Source organism: Cyanistes caeruleus, chromosome Z, assembly GCF_971803275.1.
Source record: "Cyanistes caeruleus chromosome Z, bCyaCae1.hap1.1, whole genome shotgun sequence".
Taxonomy (NCBI): Eukaryota; Metazoa; Chordata; class Aves; order Passeriformes; family Paridae; genus Cyanistes; species Cyanistes caeruleus.
Window position 1 is genome coordinate 67985632 of NC_141732.1, and position 26312 is coordinate 68011943.

General features: G+C 42.0%; 1 protein-coding gene across 2 annotated transcripts in view; it reads left to right on the forward strand.

Moving 5' to 3' along the window:
* Positions 1–14234, forward strand: part of C6 (complement C6) — a 50777-nt gene extending 36543 nt beyond the window's left edge. For both annotated transcript variants that reach the window (XM_086869561.1, XM_023944495.2), the window contains 11 exons: positions 1881–2121; positions 2802–2924; positions 3499–3665; positions 4559–4784; positions 5978–6149; positions 7123–7234; positions 7723–7855; positions 8844–9035; positions 9580–9670; positions 11134–11375; positions 13310–14234. In XM_086869561.1, the coding sequence (XP_086725687.1) occupies positions 1881–2121; positions 2802–2924; positions 3499–3665; positions 4559–4784; positions 5978–6149; positions 7123–7234; positions 7723–7855; positions 8844–9035; positions 9580–9670; positions 11134–11375; positions 13310–13491 (1881 nt within the window). In that variant the 3' untranslated portion in view covers positions 13492–14234. The remainder of the gene's footprint in view (positions 1–1880; positions 2122–2801; positions 2925–3498; positions 3666–4558; positions 4785–5977; positions 6150–7122; positions 7235–7722; positions 7856–8843; positions 9036–9579; positions 9671–11133; positions 11376–13309) is intronic.
* Positions 14235–26312: the final 12078 nt, after the last annotated feature.

Consider the following 26312-nt stretch of genomic DNA (forward strand, 5'->3'; position numbering starts at 1 on the left):
ATATTTGCATAAAAATTTTACATGACTATCCCAGGTTCTCTAGAGGACCTTAGGCACTTGAAGTGCCATGCATTTCTTTGTATTGGCATGGAAGAAATATGAAGACTTGCTGTTTTTTAAATTTAATTCTATTTTCCAGAAATTTTTTAGCTAAGCATACTGGTCTGTAGTATGTGTTGATGAGTTCTGATCCTTTAATCATAGATTCATAAAATAGTAGAATGGCTTGCGTTGAAAGCAACATTTAAAGGCAACCTAGTCTGATCTGCAGTCAGCTAGGACATCTTCAAATACATCCTGTTGCTCAGAGCCCTGTCCAACCCAGCCTTAAATGTTTCCAGGGAGGGGGAATCTACCACCTCTCTAGGCAACTGGCTCTAGTGTTTCATCCTCATCATAAAAATTTTCTTCCTTATATGTAGCCTGAATCTGCCCTCTTAAAACCATTACCCCTTCCCCTACTGCTACAGGCCCTACTAAAAGGTCTGTCCCCAGCTTTCTTATGAATCTTCTTGAAGTATTACAATGCCACAATGAGGTCTCTCTGGAGACTTCCAGACTGAATAGCTTTTCCAGTGTGTGCTCTGTTTTCCAGAGTTGCTGCAGCCCTTTAATCATTATTCTGGCCTTCCTCTGGACTTGCTCCAGCAGCTCTGTGTCCCTCCTGTGCTGGGACCCCAGCTCTGGATGCTCCAGCTGGGTCTCAGCAGAGCAGAGGGGCAGAATCCCCTCCCTCCCCTGCTGCCCACGGGGCTCTGGATGCAGCCCAGAACACGTTTGGCTCTCTGGGCTGTGAGTGCCATGGCCAGGGCATGTCCAACTTCTCACCCACAGCACCCCTAAGTCCTTCTCTCAGGGCTGCTCTCAGTGAGTTCTTCCCCCTCTGGGATTTCCCAGATTGCATGCAAGCACATATGGAAACCAACTGAAGTTTTAGAATCAATATTTGCCTAAGTGGCCCAGAATTTTGAAACATTAGCTGGCACCATTGTAATTTGAGAAAGTGGAGTGGAGCAGAGCAGCAAAATCCAGCAGAAGAACCTGTGTTTAAAACACATCGTGTTTTATAATGAAGCTTTCCTATCTGCCAGTTGGTTATTTGCTCCCATTTCCTGTCCCTCCTTTTTCTCTTGATCTCTCTGCTTTGACTTGTGCCATTAGTTCCTCTTGTCACTCTACAAGTCCTTCTTTCAGTATTTTCTATTTGTTTGTTTCTACTTAGTACAACGTTAACATAAACAGACTCCAGCATTGCAAAAATATGTGAATAAGCTCTTTCAAAAATATATATTTTTTTTCTCTGTGTAAAAGATGTCCTTTCCACCTCAGGATATCCTATGATTCTATGTTTCCAGTGTTTGAACATTCTCTTTTTCTTATCTTTCACATTAACAGCCTGACACTTGAACTCTAGGAGGTCTTTATCCCTAGGTTTAGTTTTAGTTTTAACAGACTCCTAAATGGTGGAACTTCATGAAAGAGTTAGTGTTAAAAATACCCACTCACTAGATTAGCTGCAAACAAGCCACAATTGAAAGGTGAAGCCTTCCTCAGAATCTTTTGGTCATCTTACCAATTGCTGGTGTATTTCTTCATGACAGGAATCCTTTTGGATTGGTATGGTAAAAAACTGTGAGCCCTGTTTTTTACTGGAATACAAATACTGGAATATTTGCTATATACTCCCACAATGCAAGAGAGCCCTCAAGAACCTCACATAGCTCTTGGAAAATCCAGAGCTGCTTTGTTCGTGGGTAAAACATCATGATAGCAGGATTATTTTGGTCTTTCAGTATATCTCAGGATATATTCTTGGCTCCTCTAGGTTCTGCACTTACTGCCCTCTGAAGGTCCTAACACTCCCCTTTTCTTATTTCTAGAATTCCAACTTTATTAGAGTCCATAAAGTAATTTCTGTTGCAAACTTCACAATGAAACAGTCAGATCTGCAGCTATCAGACATCTTTCTAAAAGCACTTAACCACCTGCCCCTGGAGTACAACTATGCTTTATACAGCAGAATATTTGATGACTTTGGCACTCATTACTACACCTCTGGGAAGTTGGGTGGTTCCTATGATATTCTTTACCAGTACAGCTCCGAGGAACTGCAGAACTCGGGTAGGTAATCTTTAACAAGAAAATATAATTATCTAACAGCTTTTCTTATCCCTGTTTTTAGGTCTTAGACCACAGAGTAAGTTCTCCAACAGCCAAAAATTCTTTCACAGACTCACTAATTACTCACACTGCTTACTTATAGAGCAAGAAGAAATTTTTGCTCTACACTGTATTTGAAAAGTTCAGGAGATTCCTTATTTGGTAAATGTCACTGTGTTCAGGGAAACCACTTAAGACCTTCAGACCAAGACCAGGTGCCACAAAAAAAAGATGTTCCAGCATCCTGTAGCATGTCGCCTCCCCAGCTGGTACATGGGACTGAGGTCTGAGAGGTATAATGGGTACTTTCTCAGATGCAGTTAATAAAGTTGATGGTTTGGAAATTACTAAAAAATTTTCCCATGACTGCTAGACTGTCAAAACAAAAAGACAATACCACAAATATGGAAATCTATGATCTTTAATGCCACTGCTGTAACTCACATGGATATGGGAGGGTATCTGAAGCATGCCTTCATGCAACACTACAAGAGGAAGCACATGCCTGCTGTAGTGAAGTCTCCAGGGGCGGGGAGGAGCACGGGAAGCTGCTGGCTCCCCTCAGTGTGGGAGCCTGGGGCATGGTGCCTGCCATGTATCCTGGTTATGGTGATGAAGATGCTGCTCTGTGGTATTTCTAGGCCTGTCAGTTGAGGAATCAACAGAGTGTGTCCGAACAGAAACAACCAGGCGTGTGTTCTTCAGGAAGAAAAAGAAAGTCAGTACCAGATGCACCACAAACAGGATGACTGTGACACATGAAGGTGACCATGATGAGAACAGGGACCGTGTCCTGTTACCTACCCTGAGAGATACCATTTCCCTCAGCTGCCCCAAGTGACCTTGCACATTTTCCATGAGAATGGCAGGAGTCATGTGAGTGATATTCTGTATCACTAAGGATAGGAATTTCATCACTTCCACCATATTTTTGTCCTCAGTAGTTGATTAATATCTGTTATTTAGATATTTACAGCCAGGACTAAACCTGCTATGCTGTGCATTCTAGAGATACCTTTCTGCCATACTGTGTGTTTTAGAAGAGGCTCCTGCGTGCTCTGCATTTTCCGTAACTGTCTTACACTCTGAATATCCCCAGGACTCAGGTCTCAAACACTTTCATTTGGAATATTATCACAAGCTGCTGTCATAGCAGGCAAGGATTGTTATTCTGAGCTTTGACTTGAATGATCCTTCATTTTTCCAAGGACAGTTCCAAAAAATTCATCTTAGTATATTCTTTAATATCCTCTTATACTTTTTCTTATAGTTCTGTTGTCACACCCACTGTCTTTGGAAGCCTTTATCTGAAAATGCTGTGATGAAATCGTCTTTCAGGTTCTATTTTGGAGTCAGCTGAACGATCAGTTTCCCTGGTAAAAGGTGGCAGGTCAGAGTACGCAGCAGCTCTGGCCTGGGAGAAAAAAGGGGCTTTTCCAGGACATAGAGTCTTCACAGACTGGCTGGAATCAACAAAGGACAATCCTGTGGTGATTGACTTTGAGGTAAGAGAAGAACAAGAAAAACACTGACATAGCAAAGACTAACTGGTTAGCAGCTCTTCATAGAGCTGTGCAAATATATTTTCTTGTAAACAGGGATGATGTTGTATGCAATATGAATTTACGTAAGTATGGGCACAACATAGGCATACAGAACTTTTATTAGAGGAATTTCTTGTGCATGTTGGTTTATAAGGCACACCGGTTTTGCACTGTCCATGGACAGTGGGATTAAGGGTGAGGAATGTGAATTAATTGCTCTGGCATCAGAAGGAGCTCAGGGTTAGTTACTGTGTAGGAAAAACAATGCATGGCAACATTCCGTTGTCAGGCCTGTGTTGCAAAGTATGTCACGTAGCTAAACTGAAATAAAACAGCAACGCCCTGTATCTCTGTCCTGCTCCTTTAATGCAGTGTGCTGGTGGTGCTGTGAGTGCACCGAGCTGTCTCCCTCCTCAGCTGGTACAGCAGCTGCTCAGCAGCACTTGAGGCAAACAGCAAAACCAGCATGAATGCAGCATCCACTGAGGTCTCTACTGCTGCAGCTGCTGAACTCCTGAAGGCAACATAGGCATGTCTGACAAGACAGGGACTGGATGTAATGTGATGTAATGTAATAGTGATGTGATGTGTGGTAGAGAGTGTTCTGAATTTTAGGACATAGTATCCCACTTGGTTGATTCTCCCCTGTCTCACAGAGTCCTAAATTGGGGAGATAAAAGCATTGTGAACAGGGTAACATATATGTATAGCACTGCTGTGCTCCTTTAAAACATCCATAATTCCTGTGTGATACAGCTGCATATGTAGGCTCTAGCTCCTTTAAAGTGCCCTGGCTACCCCTGTGAGGGCCCTGCTGTGTTTTGGTTCCTGCTGACTGTGCAGCTCTCTGCCAGGTGTCACCCATCGTGGACCTGGTCAGGAATGTGCCATGCGCTGTGACCAAGCGCCACCATCTGAGGAGAGCCCTGAGGGAACACGTGGGCAGGTTTGACCCCTGCCAGTGTGCCCCGTGCCCCAACAATGGCAGGCCTGTGCTCTCTGGGACAGAGTGCCTCTGCCTGTGCCCGGCTGGCACCTACGGCGCCAACTGCGAGACGCGGGCTCCGGGTTACACAGCAGGTATTTGGGGTGATGGTGGCGGTGGGCAAATGTGGTCCTTCTGGTATCTCTTTGTCTGGGGTTAATCTGCCATAACCTGCCCTTGCTAAATCCACAGGACTTCCTACCACATGGTGATGTCCAAAAAGCATGAGAATAAATGTAGGGATTACAAATAAAAAAATAAAATTGAATAGCCATGACTCAAAAGAGAGTGTAAGACATGGTAAAATATTCCTTAGCTACATAATTAAAGTAATATGAAATGAGCCATTCAGCAATAAGGGGGAAGCTGAGATCAAAGATAATTGATGCAAAAAGTTAAGAATACCATTGCTTAGTTTTCCCTATGGCCTATTATGCTTAAGACTAAATGGCTAATGAACATAAAAATTGTTGATTATGGTTTAGAAGGAAAACTCAGTTGTCATAAGGAGAGACAACATAATCACCATTCTGGCAAATTTAAAGAGCATCTTAATGCAAAAACATTTTTTAATTAAATTGGCACTACTGCCATACCTAGGGGAAACAAAAGAGACTTTATATATGTTTATATTTCACAAACAAAAGGGAAATAAGGTAAAGTCATTTAGGCAGATACAGGTGTCATTATCTAACCCTGATAGAAAAATATTTTGAAATTAATAAACAACTGAAGACAGAGATAGATACAGAAAGTCTATTGCATGCAGAAAAGAAAACGTGTGTAAGGGAAAAAACTTATGCATGTTTCATGGTGGTACAGGTAATAGATGCCAAGGGTTAAGAGAAGACAGTAATAGTAATGTTTTAATTTGACTGGCATGGGATGTACATTTGGGGTTTAGACATGGTGTTAGAACTCAGATTTATTTGAAAACTCATTAAATAACTACCTAAGAAACTTGTCAGTACCATGAAAACACACACATCTGTCTGTACAATGAAAGTATAAAATATGCTGCTTCCGAGTTTTAATGTCACTTTCAATCAAAACTAGAAAGGTAAATGTATTTTAGTGTTTTATGAAGCAGCTGGAATTTGGCTGGTTTTTTTCTTTTCTTTTGTAAAACTTAATGTTCTAGATGCAATGTTAACACTGACAATTTTAAATCTTCTGAAAATTACTATTATGAGTTTACCATTATCTCTCTCATATGTGGCCATAGAAGAAATATTTGGTGTGGTACTGGTCTGCCAATGAAAGATGGTGTCTCTTTTACTCCTTGCAGTTGCTGTTGATGGCCGATGGGGTTGCTGGTCTGAATGGAGCCCATGTGATGCTTCCTTCAAAAAAAGAAGGACTCGGGAATGCAATAACCCCTCCCCAATGAATGGTGGGAAGCCGTGTGAAGGGCAGTGGGAAGAAGAGGAGGACTGTTATGTCTCTGTGTTCACAGACAGGTAAGAAGTTTGTAAGATCTCATAGTAATGGAATAGTTAAGGAGCCCTCCAGAGTGACTCCGTGACTACCAAGGAGAAATAGCAGACAACTTTCCCTTCTGAATTTCTTTGGTGGAGAAAAGAAAAGGGAAACTCTGAAAATCTCTGCAATTTGCTTCACATTTTGATTTATTAATTTTCTATTCCTTGAAAATTACTGAAGAACTGCATACTAAAGATAGATCTTGCATTCTGCTTTGCATATCTACTTTTCCAAAGCCAAGGAGAAGTCTTTTCCTTCTCTTCACTGGAGTTTTTTTTACCATCCCCTCCTTCATAGAGGTTTAGATCTGAACTTAGATCTAAACAGAGAGAGTTCGGATGAAGCTACCAGGTTTTCTCATATTTTCACTTCAAGCATACCTGATGTACCTTTTTAGCATGGTTTCAACTTCAAAAAACTGGCTCAGTATTTTTAATCTTCAAGCCCAAGGCTTCAGTTTTTCCACTGGGACCAAGAACTGAAACAGGATTTTCACTATCCCTGCTGTAATGACTGCAGAGAGCATTCTGGAGTGAATAAGAGAGGATTACAAGCAGTGGGCTCCACAGTTCTTTGTCACTGAGTTAGGCACCATGGGCTGTACAGCTCCATGCCCACAGAGACCAGCCACCTTTAACCACTCTGAGGTGGCAACAGAATTACATGGATTATTTGGAGACTTCCTGTTTTGTTATTCTTTGATGACTCTTTTTCTTGCTGCATAAAAATATTTAATTAACTATGTTGATAGATGCATTTAGCACTTTTTTACTGCTCTCATGCTCTCCCCCCTGTCAACCTGCAGTTTTGTGCACCATCTTTTATTTAACAGAATAAAATTATAGGGGCAGGATGACAAGACACGCTTGCAGCTCTCCTGACACTCTGCCATTATTACTTGGTAACCTGAATGCTTAAGATACAGCCTTACAGCAAATTTTCACTTTTCAGAGGTGCTCCTTGTATAAATGATGATGAAGCCAAGCGAGAAGAGAATGTCTTGATTGGTGAACCTGACTCTGGATGTTCTAGGCCAGACCCACCAGAGCACGGCTTTATCAGGGTGAGCATGAAAAATGATACAGAGGCAAAGTGTAGTAGTTGCAGAGATTGGAAATTTGATAACTTCTCTGCTGTATGTGCCTGATATCCAATGTACCTACTGTGCTAGTGAGAGTGCTGTGTTCAAGGAATGCTGCAGGACTCTAGCCCACCACACTCCATCAGCAACGAAGAAAAATCAAGGTAAAATTCATTTCAAGTGGTCCTTGAATCCTTGTTTTGTAACCATGACATCAGTTACTGCAACTGGACAAAGTTATCATTATACTGGTGAGTGGATGACTCATATTTCAGAGTAGGAATTGCATGCATTCATTACATCTTATCAGGATTTTGCTATTGTTTCCTTTGACAATGCCTAGCCTCGTTACCATAGATCCTTACAGAGCTTTTTGGTGCGTGTTTCTTTAATTTATTTTTTTTTAACTTTTGGGTTTTGGTTTTGTTTGTTTGTTTGTTTATTTGGTTTGTTGTTTTTTTTTTTGTTAGAATGAAAAGAACCAGTATGCTGTGGGGGAGGAAGTTGAAGTTGCTTGCATGAGTGGTCATAGCCTCATTGGCTATCAATACCTTCGGTGTCTGCCAGACCAAACCTGGACACAGCAACACGTTGAGTGCCAACGTAAGAAAGAGAAAATGAGCAAAATGAACAGCAATAAAATAGAAGGGGAAGAAAATCATACAAAAAAGATTTTAATAAAAGTTTTTTTAAAAAGAATCTCTAACGCATCTGGAAAGATAGCATTTTAAGAAGGTATTTCATGTAGACATGGCAAAAACATCATGAGTCACTACATCACTCCTCTTTCAATTCAGAAGTGTTGCTATTATGTGCTTTGTAAGGAAATGGTAATATCCAGTGTATTAGAAAATTCTCAGATGGATGCTGCAAGATCCTCCTCTTTCATAGTTTTACATACTTTTAACAAAAGTACTCAGCTTTTGTTTTCAGACTTACATAGATACCTTTAGGTTGATACAGTTACAAAGAAGAAATTATTCTTACAGAAATTTGTCTACTATCTTTTATATTAAATGGATGATATGTTTCTAACAACAACCTCCCAGGCTGCCTTGAAAATCCCTACCATAAATCAATGCCTTGAAGGATTTATAGCTCAGTTAAGAATTAAGGATCAGAATTGGTCTGTGTTTGCTAACAGGAGAGATTTAGTATTTTTCTAAAACTTGGTGTGATTGTATTGACTTAGTCTTAATTTTTTTAAAAAAGAAGTATCAGAATATACTTATGAGCTTTCTATTGTCATTGACTTTCTTCCATCTACAAAAGAAAAATTAAAATGTGCTGTTAAATGCCATTCTTACTATTTTTAAACAGCAAAATTAAATTACTTATATTGGCATACATAAGAAACATATTGTCATTATTTAGTTATTACTTGAGAAATATTTTAAAGACTGTGATGATGCACTGCAAATTTCTATACTTAATTATGTTACATTTTTATTAGTTTTGAATGTCAGACAAATGTTCAGTGTTACTGAGTATCTTTATATAGTTCTTCAGATAAAGAATTATGACTTTCTGTAAATATCCACAAAGCATTAAACCAACAAGAATTATGCTTTTTTTTATTGTTTTTTTACAGCCTCAGTATGCCTCAGGCCACTAATATCTGACAGTATCACAATTTCCCCATTTAAGCAACAGTACAGCATTGGTGAAACAGTGAAGCTGAGTTGCCAACCTGGGTTTGTAGTCACTGGTCACACAAAGTATACCTGTGGGAAAGACCTGTCCTGGATGCCTCCTATTTTGAGTTCTATTATATGTGAAGCAGGTTAGTATGCCTGCAGATACTGTTCCCATATTGCTGGTATTAACAGTACTGCTTACTTCAGCTAGCTAGAACTAGAAGGCTGATGACTGGATTTAAGACGTATAGCAGCTGTTCATTAATTTCAGTTTTACTTTGTGTCTCCCACAGAACTTCAGCTCTAAACTTCTGCATTATGTTCAGAATTTTTGGATGCAATGTACTGTAAACTTTAATAATGAAATTAAGACATTGCAACTGTTTGCTTAAGTCCGAAGCCATGCCAAAGCCCAACTGCATTAACAGGGCTTTATGAAAGCAAAGTAGGAAAATGCATTCTATAGATTTCTATAGAATTCTATTCTATTCAGCTTCTCTTGTTAAACAATGTTTTCCAATGATTTTTCCAAAGACTGATGAAGATACTTGTAGCATGCCAACCAGAGAGTTTTTCGAAAATAGAAACTTAGAACAAATAGAAATAAATCCATTTTAGCTTTTATGGTAGAAGCATAAGATATTTCTGTCTACTTCTTAGTAGTTACAGTAGTTCTCACTGTTGTTTCAGATGTGCAAACTAAAATTAGAGGTACTTGCAATCCAGGACAAAAGCAGGTTGGATCTCAGTGTGTTTGCATGTCTCCAGAAGAAGATTGTGGGTAAGTACTGTAATTAGAAATCAAAGTTTCTCTAATGATAGACCAAAAGGCCATTGTGACATTGAATAGGAAGAGCAGGAAAAGACAATTGCAAATCAAGACTACTCTCTGTTCAGATATTAGCTAGTTATTCCTCTCTATTCAAATTACAGCCCTGTTTGTAGCCTATGAAACAAATGAACAATCACAGAATCACAGAATGGGTCAGGTTGGAGGGGTCCCCAATGGTGTCCTGGCCCACACTGCCTACTGAAGCAGGGCCATCCCAGAGCACATGGCACAGGATTGTGTCCAGGTGGTTCTTAGGTATCTCCAGTGAGGGAGACTCCATGACTTCTCTGTGCAAACTGTTCCTACTCACAGTAATCCACTTCCTCATATTCAAGTAGAATTTCCTACCTGCAATTGCATCAGTTTCTGCCCCTTGCCTCTTGTCCTATTGCTCAGCACCACCGAGCAGAGGCTGGTCCCTCCTCTGGCCCCTCCCTGCAGGCACTGACAGACACTGCTGAGGTCCCCTCTCAGCTGTCTCCTCTCCAGGCTGAACAGCCCCAGCTCCCTCAGCCTTTTCTCAAAACAGAGATACTCCAGTCCCTTGATCATCTTTGTAACCCTCTACTGGACCTGCTCCAGGAGTTCCATGTCTCTGTTGTGCTGAGGAGCCCAGAACTGGACACAGCACCCCATGTGTGCCTCACTAGGGCTGACTAGATATGTGGGGTCACCTCCCTTAATTGACTGGCAATGCTCTCCTGAATGCACCCAATGACATTACTGTAAAGAGACACAACAGAAGATCCTTTTAATCTACACTGCTCTTTGCTACTGGAGACCCCAACTCTTCCTTCTCTTCTCTTTCTTTCTCCAATGTCATCACTGTGCTCAAGGAGCATGCAGGAACTATGATCTCTAAGATTCCTTCCAATCCAAACCATTCTATGATTTTATGATGCTCTTTTTGGAAAATTACTAAGCTCCACAAAATGGTGCTGCTTGGAAATGCATGCACCTTCTAGGAATGAATTCACTCAGTAACCAAGAACTAAACAGAAAAAAGGAAACTACAAACAGCATGACTGCTTTTTCCTGCCATTGGTTCCAAGACAACTGTGCATCAGAGATAGACTTGCATACACAGCTGCAGGGATGCGTTAACTCAGAAAAGCCACCTAGGCCCTATGGAAATTTCACATCCTTGTGGAGATAACAGCCTCTCTTGTTTCCTGTACAGACACATGTCCTTCACTTCCCAATGCTTGAACAGGACCAAAGCTTCTCCATCTCACAGGAGTTGTTTTATTAGGTCCAGGTCCTGCAGTAGTTAGGGCAGCCTTAGGTCTTCAGATGGATCTCCAGCCTGGCCACAGCTTTGCTGTGATTCATCCAGTGCTGCTAGACTGTTTAATAGCATGGACTTGTTCTACAGCTTGCTAAAATAATTTTTCTTTTCTTCCTTTGGGCAGCCACTATTCAGAAGACATCTGTGTGCTACATGCTGTTTCTGAACAGAATGTGACCAAGCCCAGCTGTCAGTACTCAGCCGAAATGTGCATTGGAGTGAAGTCATTCCATTTCTTGCATGCTGGCCCTTGCCATGGTAATTCCAACCTAGACTGGGCTATTGAGAGGGCAAAGCTCTCTAAAAATAGCTTGAAGAAAGTGCCTTGTGGCTATGACACCTGCTATGACTGGGAGGATTGTCAAGGTATGACTTCTGAATGGTGAGGTTTAGCCATCCCTTTGGATCTAAAAGTGAAATGTGCTGACTTTTGCTGCTCCAGGAACAGGATTTACAGCATTGTGGTCCCTCTGGGGACAGAGTGTGAAAGTGTGGTCAGTCTTGTGTCCCTGCTACTTAGGGTTACACTTAAATATGTGCCTTTTCCCTTTACTCACAACTAGTGTAGTGTTGTTACTTCCCATTAGAAAGGCACAAGAGGAGCTTTGAGATTAAGAGAACTTTACCAGGAGAATTACCATTTGAATCTTTAATCAGAAAAATGTAGTTGATAATATTTTCACCCATGCCTTGTAAGGCTACTAGATTCTAGTTTTTAATTCAGGAATTAATTTGGCCCACACCCTCTATAGCATATAATTAAATTGTGAAATTAAATCATGATACTACTTCAAAAGCGAGACTGGGGCCATCAGGCTTAATGGGATTTTAATGGTGAAATTTGCAAATACACATATGTGAAAACTGTATTTATCAAGAGTTTTAATGAACTAGCTAAGCTGGTAAAATCCCTAAGAGGATTATTTCCTAGACAATATTGTGCAACTTGGCTATTTACTGTGTAACCAGGTGATAAGAGCAGTAGGTTTTTCTGTAAATAGACGTCTGAGGTTCTGACTGGCTCCTCGCACATCAAGTGCTTGCCAGGTAAAGGCTGAGTGACAGACACACTCACTCCATCCCTTGCTGCCAGAGACAAATCTGATTCTTATCACATCTGGTCTACTTAATGATAAATAAAGCAACAGCAGTGTGCAGCAATCCTAAGCCCCTGTTTTGAAGATGCAAGATTTCTGTGGCAGAGAATTTGAAGTAAATATGGCTGTAAAATTACTGCATGACCTCTTGTTCCTTGTGGGCTCAAGCAGAGGGCATGACCAGGTGTGTCCATCGATGGACGTGCTCTGGTGGAACATCTAGGCACCTTGTGCTCCTATGAAAAAGGTGATTTAAAAAAAAAAATTACTTATTCCAGAGCCTCTAAGAAGCCTAGCTCTGCCTCCACTGTGCAAATGTCTTCAGGCTGGATCTTGTGCCAGCATGTCAGTGTTTTTATCTCAAAAGCCTACAGAGGAGCCCTGTTCAGAAAAATAAGAGAGAGGGGAGAAAAATATATTAAATGAGATTAGTTGTCAGTGTGGTGCTCAAGAGATTAGAACTGGACTCTTCACCATCTCTGCAGAAGTCCACTTTTCATGAGTGTGCACAAGCATTTAGGAAATGAATGTTTTGTTTTTCCTGAGAGTAGGTAGCTGGTATCAACAAACACAGGGACAGAACATACTGCAGAGAAGATACTGCAGTACCATGAAAGAAGCTAAATGGAAGAAAGCACACATTTTTCATGTTTGAAAAAAAAAAAAAATGAAGGCAGAAACTCTGCCTAGGGAATTTCTGGGAAAGAGTATAAAGAGTCAGAACATGATTAGATCAGAAATAGGTAATGAAATAACCAGCAGGACTGAGCTTTACCATAGGCCAGCAGTAGGTAGCTTAGCATTCATGAAGAAAGCTTTAATGAAATAGGAGCTGACACAATATGGACCTTAAGACTCCATTTCATACCAAGATTGTGTTCAAGTATAATTGATAAAAGAAAGTCAACTTAATATATCTTTGTTTAGAAAAAAAGTCAGGGAAAGCCAGTGGATAAAAATAGTTAAATAGTTAAAAATAGTCTTTTGTATGGGCCATTGCTGCAAAAGCCGTTATTTAAAGGTGATTATGTCTCTATTCCTAATATCCAACCATCCAGTGAATGCATTACAGGCTTTTTGTAACTAATATATCACAAAAATCCAAGAGTGCTTTTCCCTGTTGGACTTTGAAATGTTATCAAAGTATAAAATTTGGTTTTAGCTATCACACTTGCTGCTATATTTCCACACATTCTTTCCCAGAGACGCAGACCCAGTGCTTCTGCCTGATGCCTTACCAGTGTCCTAAAGAAGAGATCCGCCCTCACTGCATCCAAATGGAGACAACAGGGAGGCGGAGGACAGTCAGTCATTGCATGCTGGCAGCCATGAAATGTGCTGGCATCAAACTGCAGGTGCTGGAGCAGGGGAGCTGCCTGCCATAACCCATTTGCTCTCTGCAGACACCATGATCATTGCATCAAATGCAGACTGAGCCACCCACGGAAAAACTTGATCGGTTATGAAAGGATAAGTCGATCAAAACAAAAGGATGATAAAAAAAAAGTAGAGCTTGCTTAACAGCTTTTTGGGAGAATGGTGGCAGTGTTTTTTTCCTGTCTGAAAATGACCTGTGCTTGGGAGTATAGGGACAGCTTGTCATTTCTGGCACCACTGGCAATGTGCAGAGGAAGGGAGGGGAACAAATGGAAAGGGAGAAAAAGAAATATTGCCTTTGTTCTCCCCAAGATCTGATGAGACTGTTCCTTTCCTCATCCACTTGCTGCTTTATCCTTGTCCTTGTGACTGCTGTGCACTCTTGTTTCACTGGATGAATACCTGCTGTATCATGCAGGCAGACAGAGCAGACACTTCAACACCACTTCTGACGTCAAATGGGGAAGGGGTAGCAAGAGGCTACCTGCAGTCACAGTACAAATGGAAGGAGCAATACCAAACACTGAAATCCACAATTATGCAATGATTGAGTGAAGCTTTCAAAACAATGTGATCTCTAACTGGAGTAGCTGAAGGGAGGAGGTATTTGCTTTCTGTATTTGTTTGCTGGGTTTGAGCTTTAGGCAGAAAGCCTGAAGCCTCAGGCTTGGAGAATTTTCATGGTACCCTTCAAGATGAATTAAGAATGTTTGTAATTTAAATATAGAATAAACATTTAATGAACAATGCACTGGGAAGAGTTCTACTGCAATATGTGGTTCTACTTGGAGTGGTTCTGCTTGGAGTCTGCAGAAAAACATGACAATCAGATTCCTTGCATACACCTGCATCAGCACCAAACCTGATAGCAATTGCATAGGGCACCTCAGCCCAGCCATGGTCCATGCCCCCAGCATTCCTTGGTTACAAATCATTGCTCCTGAGCAGTTGCAACTAGAATTTTCCCTTCAGCACTCAGAATTTCACAACCTGGTGTATGAACCCGCATTTTAAGAAGGGGAAAATTGAAAGTAAATTCTTTCTTTACCAACAGACATCAGAACAATGACAATCAGGAAAAAAAAACTTCACAGAAACATAGAAAAGAAACATAGAATTTGCTGAGTTGGAGAGGACCCACATGGATCGTCGAAGTCCAGCTCCTGGTTCTGCACAGGACACGCCAAGAATCACACCATGTGCCTGAGAGCATTGTCAAAATGTTTCTTGGACTCTGTCAGGCTTGGTGCTGTGACCACTTCCCTGGGGAACTGTTTCAGTGCCCATCCACCCTCTGGGTGAAAAACTTTCTTCTAATATCCAACTTAAACCTCCCCTGACAGAACTCCAGGCCATTCCCTTGGCAGATCAGTGCCTGCCCCTCCTCTTTTCCTCACAAGGAAAATTGTAACTGCAGTGAGGTCTCCCCTCAGTCCCCTCCAGGCTGAACATACCACATGACCTCAGCCACTCCTTGCACAGCTTCCCCTTCAGACCCTTCACCATCCTCACAGCCCTCTTTTGGACACTCTCAAATAGTTTCATGTCTTTTTTATGTTGTGGCACTGAGAACTGCTCCAGCACTCGAGCTGAGGCCGCCCCAGAGCAGAGTGGGACAATCCTTGCCCAGCTGGTGATGCTGTCCCTGATGCCCCCAGGACAGGGTTGGCCCTCCTGGCTGCCAGGGCACTGCTGGCTTCTGTTCAACTTGCCATCAACCAGGAGCCCCAGGTCCCTTTCCATGGCACTGCTTTCTAGCATCTCATTTCCCAGTCTGTCCATGCATACAGACTGTCTTGTGTCAGGTGCAGGATCCAGCATTTTTTCCTGGCTGAATTTCATGGTGTTGGTGATTGATCAGCCTGGTCACCAAGGGTCTCTCTGCAGGTTCTGATTGCCTTAGAGGGAGTCAACAGCTCCTCCCAAATTACTATCATCTGCAGATGTAGTATCCTTTCCAGCCCTGCATCCAAAGTTGTTTCTGAATAGGGCCCATGATGGAGCCCTGAAGAACTCCATACGTGACCAGTTGCCAGTCTGATGTTACTCCATTCACTACAGTCCTTTACATCTGACACATCTGCCAGTTGCTCACCCCCCACATGATGCATGAGAAATATCCATTATTGAACAACCTGCCCTATGTGTAAGTGTTAAACCATGCCAAAGGCTGGACAAAGCCACCTGGGAGCTGGGAGTGGGCTGGATGTGAAGTGGTTATCTTTCCCTACAAAGAAACATATTTAGGATCTTGTCAAGCTCCCTAGAGCATCATCTAGATTCAACTTGATGGAGCTCAAGAAAAAGAAGAAATCATCCTGCTGCTAAATACAATAAATGTGTGCTTTCTTACTTAAAATATGCAGTAAAAATATTATAAAAGCCTGGGATAGGCTTTCCTTTGAAGTTCTATAGCTCTTTCCTCCAGCTGAAGATCTACAGTAACATGCTAGTGGTGACCTAGGAGTGAGCTGCAAATTCTATTATGTTTAGATTGGTTTTTAGTGCCCTTGTTTCTTCCTGCTTGTTGCATTCTGTGGGGCAAGAATCAGTTAGAATGGTTGTGTATGTTCTCTGCACCACCAACAAACAATGAAGATTTCTTTCTCCCGATCCTCTAAGCTTAATACCAGCTTTTCTTAACAGGCCTCTGATTCCTGTTTGACTGTATAGCAAAGTTTCTGATAAATATCCCTGACATTTTTCACCATGATTAATTGCTAGATGAAGTTATTTCCTGCTAAACAGAAGGCAGCCAGGTGCTCTCTGACTGCCCCCACTTCTCCAGCACTTCTGGTCTCGGAGTGGTTATGTGCAGTGCAAGTGCTCACAGTAAGATTTGCTTTGCTCTCTCTTGCTGATGGGGATAGAATCACAGAGTCATAGAATCACTGGGTTGGAAGAGACCTTCAAGACCATCGAGTCCAACCCAGCCCTAACACCTCAACTAAACCATGGCACCAAGTGCCACATCCAGTCTTTTTTTAAACACGTCTAGGGATGGTGACTCCACCACCTCCCCAGGCAGACTGTTCTAGTACTTTATCACCCTTTCCATAAAAAACTCTTTCCTAATATCCGACCTGTATTTCCCTTGGCACAGCTTGAGACTGTGTCCTCTTGTTCTGTTGGCTGTGCCTGGAGAAAGAGACCAACCCCCTCCTGCCTACACCCACCTTTCAGGAGTTGTAGAGAGTGATAAGGTCATCCCTGAGTCTCCTTTTCTCCAGGCTAAACACCCCCAGCTCCCTCAGTTGTTCCTCACAGGGTTTGTGTTCCAGGCCCCTCACCAGCTTCGTTGCCTCCTCTGGACGTGCTCAAGCGTCTCAAGGTCCTTCCCGAACTGAGGGGGCAGAACTGGACACAGCACTCCAGGTGTGGCCTCACCAGTGCTGAGTACAGGGGAAGAAAGACCTCCCTGCTCCTGCTGACCACACTATTCCTCATACAGGCCAGGATGCCCTTGGCCTTCTTGGCCACCAGGGCACACTGCTGGCTCATGTCCAGTTGGCTGTTGACCGGCACCTCCAGGTCCCTTTCTACCTGGGCACTGTCCAGCCACACCGTCCCCAGCCTGTAGTGCTGCAGGGGGTTATTGTGGCCAAAATTCAGGACTCAGCACTTGGACCTGTTAAACTTCATCCCATTGGACTCTGCCCATCCATACAACCATTCTAGGTCTCTCTGCAGAGCCATCCTACCTTCCAATAGATCGACACACACTCCCAGCTTAGTGTCATCTGCAAATTTACTAATAAAAGACTCAATACTCTCATCCATGTCATCGGTAAAAATATTGAACAGAACTGGTCCCAGCACAGACCCCTGAGGGACACCACTATGACTGGCTGCCAGCTATAATTCCCACTCTTTCTGTTTTGCAGTTGAGCATTACAGCACAGAAAGGAGACATCATCTGCCACTGTTTAATAAGGGGATGATTCTGCCATACACTGAATCCAGAGAAAATCTTCAGCATGCTAAAATAAGTGGGATTTTTACTGCTGACTTCAGTAGGGTCTGGATTTCACTTTGCAAGGACTGGGTTTGTTCCTATGCTCTGTCACAGGGTTCTCAACCCTTAGATCAAGGACTGAAGTTCTTTAATATTTCTTTCAACATCTATCTTTTTTTTTTAGATGTGATGACTTATATTAGATAATGATAGTTTTCTTCTTCACTGTGGGCAGGAAATGCCGTCCCTGTGCCACTGTAAGCTCCAAGTAACCTACCTGGCTTGATGGATCACTGCCTTGGGCCATAACTTATAATTGGAGAAGATACAGCAAACCTGAAGTGAATCTGTCAGGGTAACCTAGGTCACAGAGACCTTACCAATTCACAAAGGACATCTTTCTTGATAATGCAGCATGTCTACTGCACAGGAAAAAAGCCCTATCTATTTGGTCTTAAGATTAGAGAGGAAGCATCATTCAAAATAAATGTAATATGCCTTTCCACACAAAATTCCATACAAATTCCAACATATCTAATTTTTCACTAGCACAAGCATGTAATGTGTATAAAGTACGCTTACCAGGGTCTGAGACAGCTGAGGCATGATTCAATGACTGGACAATTAGCACTGATGTTGTAGGCATCTCACCCTGACTTCTGTATAAATGCAGATATGTAGATATGATATAGGTATGTAATGTAGAATACAAAATTTGAGAAAATGTAGAAGAAAACTGAAGAGTGTCTGTTGTAATGTTTATCCTTATGCAACCTCAGAAAGGGGTAATCCAGAGTTTTCTTCAAGGATTTGAAGATAAATCAAATATTCATATATATAAGTTTAAATATCAACTGCCAAACTTTTTCCAATGAGCCACAGTTAGTTATAGCAATTATTGTTCCTTGTTGCAAATATGAAAACATCTGGTATTAAATGTTTGAGTCCTGGTGTTTTTATACTTCAGATGCTGTGAAAGTAGTAATTATCTCTTGATTTAAGATTTTTGTGCAAAATAAGACTATTAAATGCAAAATGGCTAGACGTAGTAAACACAGTAGAAAATAGGCACCAGTGGTTTTGCTAGTAACACTTTCCCAGTGAGTGATAAAATAGAGACCATCTTAGCCAGTGTTTTTCCGGTAAGTTCTGGCAGAGTCCACTGCTGTCCAGTGCATTCTCAGGTTTGCACTCTAGAAAAGGCAGGGATACATCTCCAGCAGCAGCATAAATTGTGGCATTCATGATAGCTCCAGCTCAATATACTCAGTTGGGTATTCAGAGGGAGAAGTCCATCACATTTCTCCTCAGATGTCCTTGAGCAGTATGCTTTGACTATTTTTTTTTTTTTTCCAGAAAAGGGAAGCTTCAACTGTCTGTAACAGAAACAATTCAGTTTCACCGATGAAGGGTTACAGAATAAAGATGACACAAACAATATGTTTTTAAAACCAACACTTAACTAAATGAATGAAACTTGTACTCACAGATGTCAATTTTTCTATGAGCTATCTTTCAATAGCTCCCAAGCTTGTGTTTTTATATATGGGTTAGGGTGAAGATTTCCAATGCAGATAGATCTGAGCAAGCTGATCTTTGTTCCTTTATTACTGCAAATGAGATGTCCCTAAGAGGTGTGTGGCTACACCCAAGATAATCACTGTTGGCTGTCCTTTTAGTCAACTGAGGAGAGAAACAGACCCTTAGAAGACAGAATTTCTGTCTTAGATATCACAAAATGAGCTGGGTGAGTCATGCCCTAATAGTGCCTGTCTTCCTATGCTGACTTTAAAGGAAGGTAGGCGGTGACTAGGACAAATACAAATATTTACACTATAGATTTCTAAAACTGGATTATTAAACTTTCCAACTTCTGTTTTTTAAAAAGAATATGTTTAAGATATTTAAGTTTAATTTATACTTAATTTCCAGCACCAAATTATTTGTCTTCCAGATCAGCACTATTTGTATTACCACTTCTTTTCAGGAATAACTGGCTCCATCCACAAAAGACCAAAGTTGTGGGGTTCAGCACTGTGATAGCTTAAGGCTGGCTCCTTTAAGGTTGCTGAGCACGAAATGACGTGCCTGTGCATCCTTCTCCTTGCATGTTCTGTCAACCAGAAAACAGCCAGTTATTTACACGTGGGTGGAAGATATGAAGATGTCTGTATGAGACACAGCCAGGCACCAGCAGAACAGGGATGGGGGATGAGTGGCTGCTGTGCATCCTGCCCAGCTCATTACCAAGACAGCCCAGTTGTTCCTGAACCTGCAATAGCCAAACCCAGAGCAGACAGAACTTGATATTAACTCAACCATTGTTCATTTTTCAGTTAAGCCTTGTTGCTAAAATTCACATTTTATCTTTGGAAGTTATTACTTCCATAGTTTGTGGGGTAGCAGAGCCTTCCACCCAGCATCATCCTTATCTGGGGAAATAATTTACCCCAGAACACATATGGTATCTCAAGCATCAGGGCATGACGGGTGCAGGCATACTTATGTCCCTGACCAGCTTCTCATGGGAATTCCCCATCTATCCACAACCCATGAAACTGTTGAAGCATCTCAGGGCCATCAGGCACTGCCCTGCCAGGTCATGGACCTTGCTGCTTGGGATCCTTGCCCATGGGCCAATAATCAGGCTGGCCTTGGCCTGACTCCATCCCCAGGAAGATGCCCAGGGCTGGGATGCCTGGCCCTCTGGGCAGGGGGTCGGGAGTGGACCTGTAGGAATGAAACCAGAGGCCACAAAGATGATCAAGTCCTGGAACATCTCTCCTAGGAGGAAAGACTGAGAGAGCTGGGGATGTTCAGTCTGGAGAAGACTCATGAGAGACCTTATAGCACCTTCCAGCACCTAGTTGTGGCCCACAAGCGTTGCAGTCCGAAACTTCAGGATCTTGTCCATGGAAACTGCAGGGTTCTGGGGACCAGCATGGAACACCAATGAGACGGGCTCCTGGTTCATCAAACCAATTATTCAGCATGGGAACAAACTCAGGTCCCGAACAGAGAGCCCCGAACAAAGGCAGAGCCGGGGGTTTTGAGGGACAGAACTTTTGAGGGTCTCCACCCTTGAGGGTGGAGTTCAGGGTCAGGGACCACTAGAAACACAGCAAGGGAGGAACCCCCTTTGGACTCAAACCCAATCAGAGCACCTGGGCTGCCCTTCACAAGGGGTTTGGGGTGGGACAGTGTAACTCTTTGTCTGCCCCAAGGCAGGCAGGCCACACACAAGAGAGCTGGAGAGAGGCTTTTCACCAGAGCACGCAGTGGTAAGACAAGAGGAAATGACTTGAAGCTGAAAGAGGGCAGATTTAGATTAGATATTAGGAAGAAATTCTTTACTGTAAATGTGGGGCACTGGATCAGGTTGCCCAGAGAAATTGTGTGTACCTCACACGGAATAAGATTTTGAGCAACGTGGTCTAGTGAAAGATATCCTTGCCCATGGAATGGGGATTGGATTAGAAGATCTTTAAAGTCCCTTCCAACCACAAGCACTTTGATTTCATGATTGGTTTGAACTGTCAGGTATTGCCTGCTGCCCTGGGGGTCCATAGGGAGACACAGTCCCTACGGCACTCAGGAAGTGCACATTTATCTGGAAATCAAAAACATGTCAGCAAGTGCAAACTTCTAATGATATTTTCTTTACTGGGCACATAACTTGGTTACCAGGTACTTTCTCCCTCTCATGTTCTCTGCTGCTGAGACCTTGCTAAATAATAGAATCAGTCTTCCTCTTTTATTAGATTGTTCTGTGAGTATAGTGTAATTGTGCAGCTGAAAGAAGAGCCTTAGCTTTTACGTGATATCTTACTTTTCAGATAAATCAACTACAAAAAATTATGACACGACTGATTGTGGGTAACTGGGCACCAAGTGTGAATTTTAAGCCCATGTGTTAAGGTCAATGTGACCCATGTGTTAAAACCCACTCAGGGAGAAAATAAAGCTGATTATCTGCAGTTTCCTCAGTTCACTGGCTGTTTATGTGTATCTCAGGAAGACTTTCTGACACAGCACTGTAAAGCAGCCGATCTGTAGCTTCATATTACGAGTCCCGAGAGAGAACTGCAATAAACAGTCAAACAGAAATGAGATCTGTTCCTGGAAATCAGCTCAGCTAGAGGCAATTGAAACTTATAGCAGAATCAACCATTACCAGTTGAAAGCACTTAATTTTTTGTTTTTGTCAATTTCCACCATTGTTGTTTATGATGCACATCTAATCAGGAAGATCCAGGTTCTAATAAGGGAGGTGGCATATGTGTCACTGTCAAAGCCTCTTTCCAGAAATGAGTCACTGAACACAGCACCAGCCACTCTGGGGGGGTGCAGGACTGAGAAAGGCCCTGACCTCATTGAAGCCCATCAATGCTTCCCCCAGCACAGCTAGGTAATATTACAGAAAGGTGGTGATCTTGATTTACCAGGAAAAATGCATCTTGTCCAAGGACTACAGGGACAAAGAACCATGACACACAGCAGCTAGGCTGCTGGATTCAACAGACATTCTTCAGATTTCAGAAGGTAAAATAAACTGGCCTTCTATCAGCTTTGGGGAGTACAGAGCTCTGGAGAAACTTGTGTTCTTGTCAGAGCTGTAGAATAGAAGATAATGAAGCTATGTGCCCAGTACTTGATTGAAAATGTCTCAATGACCCACCCTCTTTCTCCATCTTGGTCCCTGTAACTGTGACATTGACATGAATTGGCTATTGAAAAGATAAAGTCTTAGTGGGCATTGGATGGACACCTGCTACACTGAGAAATGGATTCTGTATAGCTACCAAATGCCCTGATTTAGGTCCACATTTTAATGCTAAATTTGATGGCCAGTCCTTGGATTAACAAAAGTTCTATGATTTTTGGTTACAAAGTTTTGTACAGCATATAATGAACTGCTGATTTCATTTGCAGAGGTTTGAAAGGTAGAAATGAGCCTGACAAATAAGTACCTCTTATGAAATCATTTTAGGAGCTACTGTTATCACCAGTGATCATCCAAGAGGAAAAAAAAAAAGTATTTAGCAAATAAATAGCACTTCAGAATTGGACTTCAGCAATGGCCCAATTTCCTGGAAATACTTCAGAACAGTTACTTTATAAAACAGTTGCATTTAAGGTTTCATTGCTTGTGGAGGTTCAGGATACTTTAAGAGGAAAAAGGTTTTTGTTCTGTGTTCCCAGAAGCAGCAGAGAAGGGTCACCATAACATTGCAGCCATTTCTGTCCTCTGTTAAGCATCCTGGTTGTATCTGTGCTGCTAAACTGAGAGGACCAAGCCATGGAGTCCAGAAAGTGGCACATTATTATCCTTCCTGTTGAATTATTTAATGTGATTTTGGTCTGTACTAGCTGGTTCTCCCCCAAAAGAGCATTTGGGGCCAACTGAACCACTCACATGGGCCAGGGACTGTTTCCAGCAAGACAACTGTTTTTGTGGGGTTTGCTGGCTAGATATGAACTGATATACACCCCTTTGCCCCTGGGACTGCAAAATGAGGCCTGTCCAGTTTTATTTACTGTTACAATCACTGGTTATTTCCTCTTTCCCAGGAATTCCTAGACTTGATTTACTTTATCCACATGCCCATATCTGTTATGAAATTCCCTAGCATGCATTAAGGATGGACGGCAGTCCATTAGGGACAAACAACAGTCCACAGGGTCAGAGCTCAGGGCCACAAGAATGTTCCAGTTTTTAGAGTATAAATGAAACATGACATAGTGTTTTAGACATCTGAAATGTCTAAAAGGGGCTAGGAAATTTTAAGAAACCAAGATGTCTTCTCAGTATTGACCAAATCCTCAAGCAATATTCTCTACGTGTTTTCAAGCTTTTTAAGTACAACTGGCATGGTACAATACCTGATGGTATTAGATGATAATCACCTCATATCCTTGGTTTTGTTTGCTAGGAAATAATTTCTTAATAAACACATGTGAAATCCTGGGTTATTGCATTAGTATCTTCGAACACAAGGTTGTTTTGTCTGTGAAATTCCTCTGAGAGTTACTGTGTCAACATTTGTTGTGCAATGTTTTTATTTGCTGTGTTACAGGGTGAGACCAGCATTGAGTTTTCCTGTAAATGTGAATTTTTTCTTGGCTCACATAGCATGCAGGACCCTGCTAAAAACATCAGAGCAGTGGCTACATTCCTTACTGGCTTGATGGGTGTGCCTAGGAGGGTGTGTTCAGGTATGTTTGCACACAGGTGCAAAACTACACATTTAGGGGGACTGGAAAGGCTTTAGGAGTGGCTAACACCAGTACATCTTTTATTGTCTTGGCTTAGTTTTTAGCCTTATGATATATGTCCTATCATTCTAAAATCAAAGAGGCCTGAGAAAAACCTTCGCAGCAGGAAAACAGCACAAGCAGTCAGTCCTCATTAGCCCTTGCAGTTGTGGCTGGCACTACTGGCCCCAGCTCTTTATTTGTGCCACCTCTTAACTGCCTTAAAGATGGCTGAAGTCTCAAAGCACTGCCTGGAATTCATATTAATCCATTCCAACCCCCTCAGTGTTTTTTGGCCAGCCAATGTATTTCCCCAGTGCAGCTACACGGTCTCCAGACCAGGCTATCTTGTGTCTAGACAGCTTAAAGAGCAGGAAGAGTTCGTGTACATAGTCTAAAACCATCTCTGGGATTCACAGAGACCCAGTTGTCCAAGAATGAGACTTTATTTGTGAGTTTCCATAAAATCTAGTAGAAGAAACAATGTAGAGAGAAAAAAGAATAAAAGCCCAATTATTCTGTAGATAATGTTCCCAGATTTTCCCTCTGAGAGACACAATACCTCTTCCTCTTTCTAAAACCAGTGTTTCAAGGACCAGGAGAAGTTTGCATCTTGGTGGGAGCTTTGGATACTGAGAAAGACAATATCCAGTATGTGTGTTCTGGGAACAGTGGTATATAGTGAAATAAAGATGGCAATCCTGTTTGCAGGTCTATATCAACATGTATGTGTCCTGGGGGGATGATCTAAATAAATTCATTCTCACTCAAGAAATGCCAGATTTGTCATCTTTTTCTATCTGGAGAGGGTTTGCAGCAGCCTTTGCTTCTACATATGCCTGGACTATTTGCACAAGTAGAATGCTATAACCAGGTTTATGCACATCCCAGTACTTACATAGCTTTCCTCATCACAAGATTTGATAACCCAAGTAATAGTTCCCAAAATAAAAGAACATTGCTTGTGTTGGTTGGTTGTCTGTTGGGATCAATAATGTCTGTAGTATGAGCAAGTTCAGTTCGCAATTATAAATTCATAAATTACATAATTATTCAGAAAGTGAATAATACAGTCACTTTAAGTTCTCAGTGTAATTATGTTAACAGTAAATTACAAAATAATGGCTTTGCTTTACCAGAAGCTCCTGATCTAGTCTTGTTAAACTATCACTGCCCAAAAGCACTGTTGGCAGCTGTTTGCCACCGCTTATCTCTTGCTAAAGTTTATTTTGCATATTGACACAATACAGTTCTTAGAGGCTGCATAATAAAAATCCATTTAGAGAAGTGTTAAAGTGAGTTGATAGTTTTTTTTGCATGCTGTGGCACAGAACTCTGCTCACTGGCCCCTGACCACAAGAAGTGAGAACAGGCACCTAAGGAACACGTGCAGGAGAGCAGGTCCCAGAGGCTGAGCTCTGAGCAATTAGCCTGTCTCCTGAGTTAAGCCAGAAAATCCAGTGTGCCAACAGCATCCTTCTGCTGGTCAGAAACAACTCCTTTGTGTTTTGCAGTACAGAGAGAAAGAAATCAATAGCAGTTTATTTTCCTGTGCCCCCTGTCATACACAGTAATGGCTCTGCTGTTACTTACAGTGGCAGCTCATCACAGTGAGCAATGCAGCAGAGCGACAGTGTGGTGGAAATGGAGCTGTTCTGTAATAGCGTTATGAACAAGGTGATGCAATGGCTTTCGGTGGTAGCAAGACCAGGCCAGGTCATTGAAGAAGATTCTGTTTGGGCTGGAGAAAGAATGAACAAAGAAGCGATGCAACAGCCCTCAGACTGAAAGCAATTGGCAAAATCCTCAGGTGTCAAGAAATTGCAAGGGTGTTTTGTCAGGTTATGACTGGCAAGTGAGGGGAAACAGCAAGTTAAGCCCTGCAAGAAGAGATGGAAGACTGAAAGTGCACTGGCCAAAGCTGTCTAAAGAAGACATTTAGAGAACAGAGAGAAAAGGGATTTCTCAATGGTGGGGAAAAATATATCTTGTAAATGTTATTTTTGACAGCTTTTTCACGTTTTCAAGTTATGTTCTACCTTAAAACATTTTTCTTTCAGTTAATGGTGTTTTGCTTTTGGCAGGGCACTAAACTGCTTATCTGTTTTTACCTGGGAGAGTCTTGCCCAGGGCTGCAAATCAGGGAGTGCTTTGGGAATCACAGTATCCTGCTTCATGTGTCTCTCATTCTGTAAGGCAAAGGATGATTATGGGTGTCAGGGGATGAGCTCAAGGAGCCATGAGAAGCACACTGGGGCAATACAGTCTCCAATGGAAAAGAGATTTGCAGAGGATACCTCACTCTACTAGTGCTACTATTAGTATTTAACAACAGCAGGCTGGTGAACACAACTTGCTGTCCTTCAGTTAGTCTCCAGATATACACTGGTCCCAAATCTTTTCTATGCAAGTGGACTCCCATCTGGCAGAAGATTGGGAAGCTTCTCCCATGTCATTGTACTGGCAAATTTTCCAGCACTTTGCAGATGTTAATTTTCTACTCCCAGATTAGGAAAAAATATATCAGAAGAATTTTATTCCTTCCTAGGTTTCTATTAGCTTTTTGGCTGTTCTGCCTGGAGATATTCCACATTTCATGCCTAACCTGGGGGCACTACT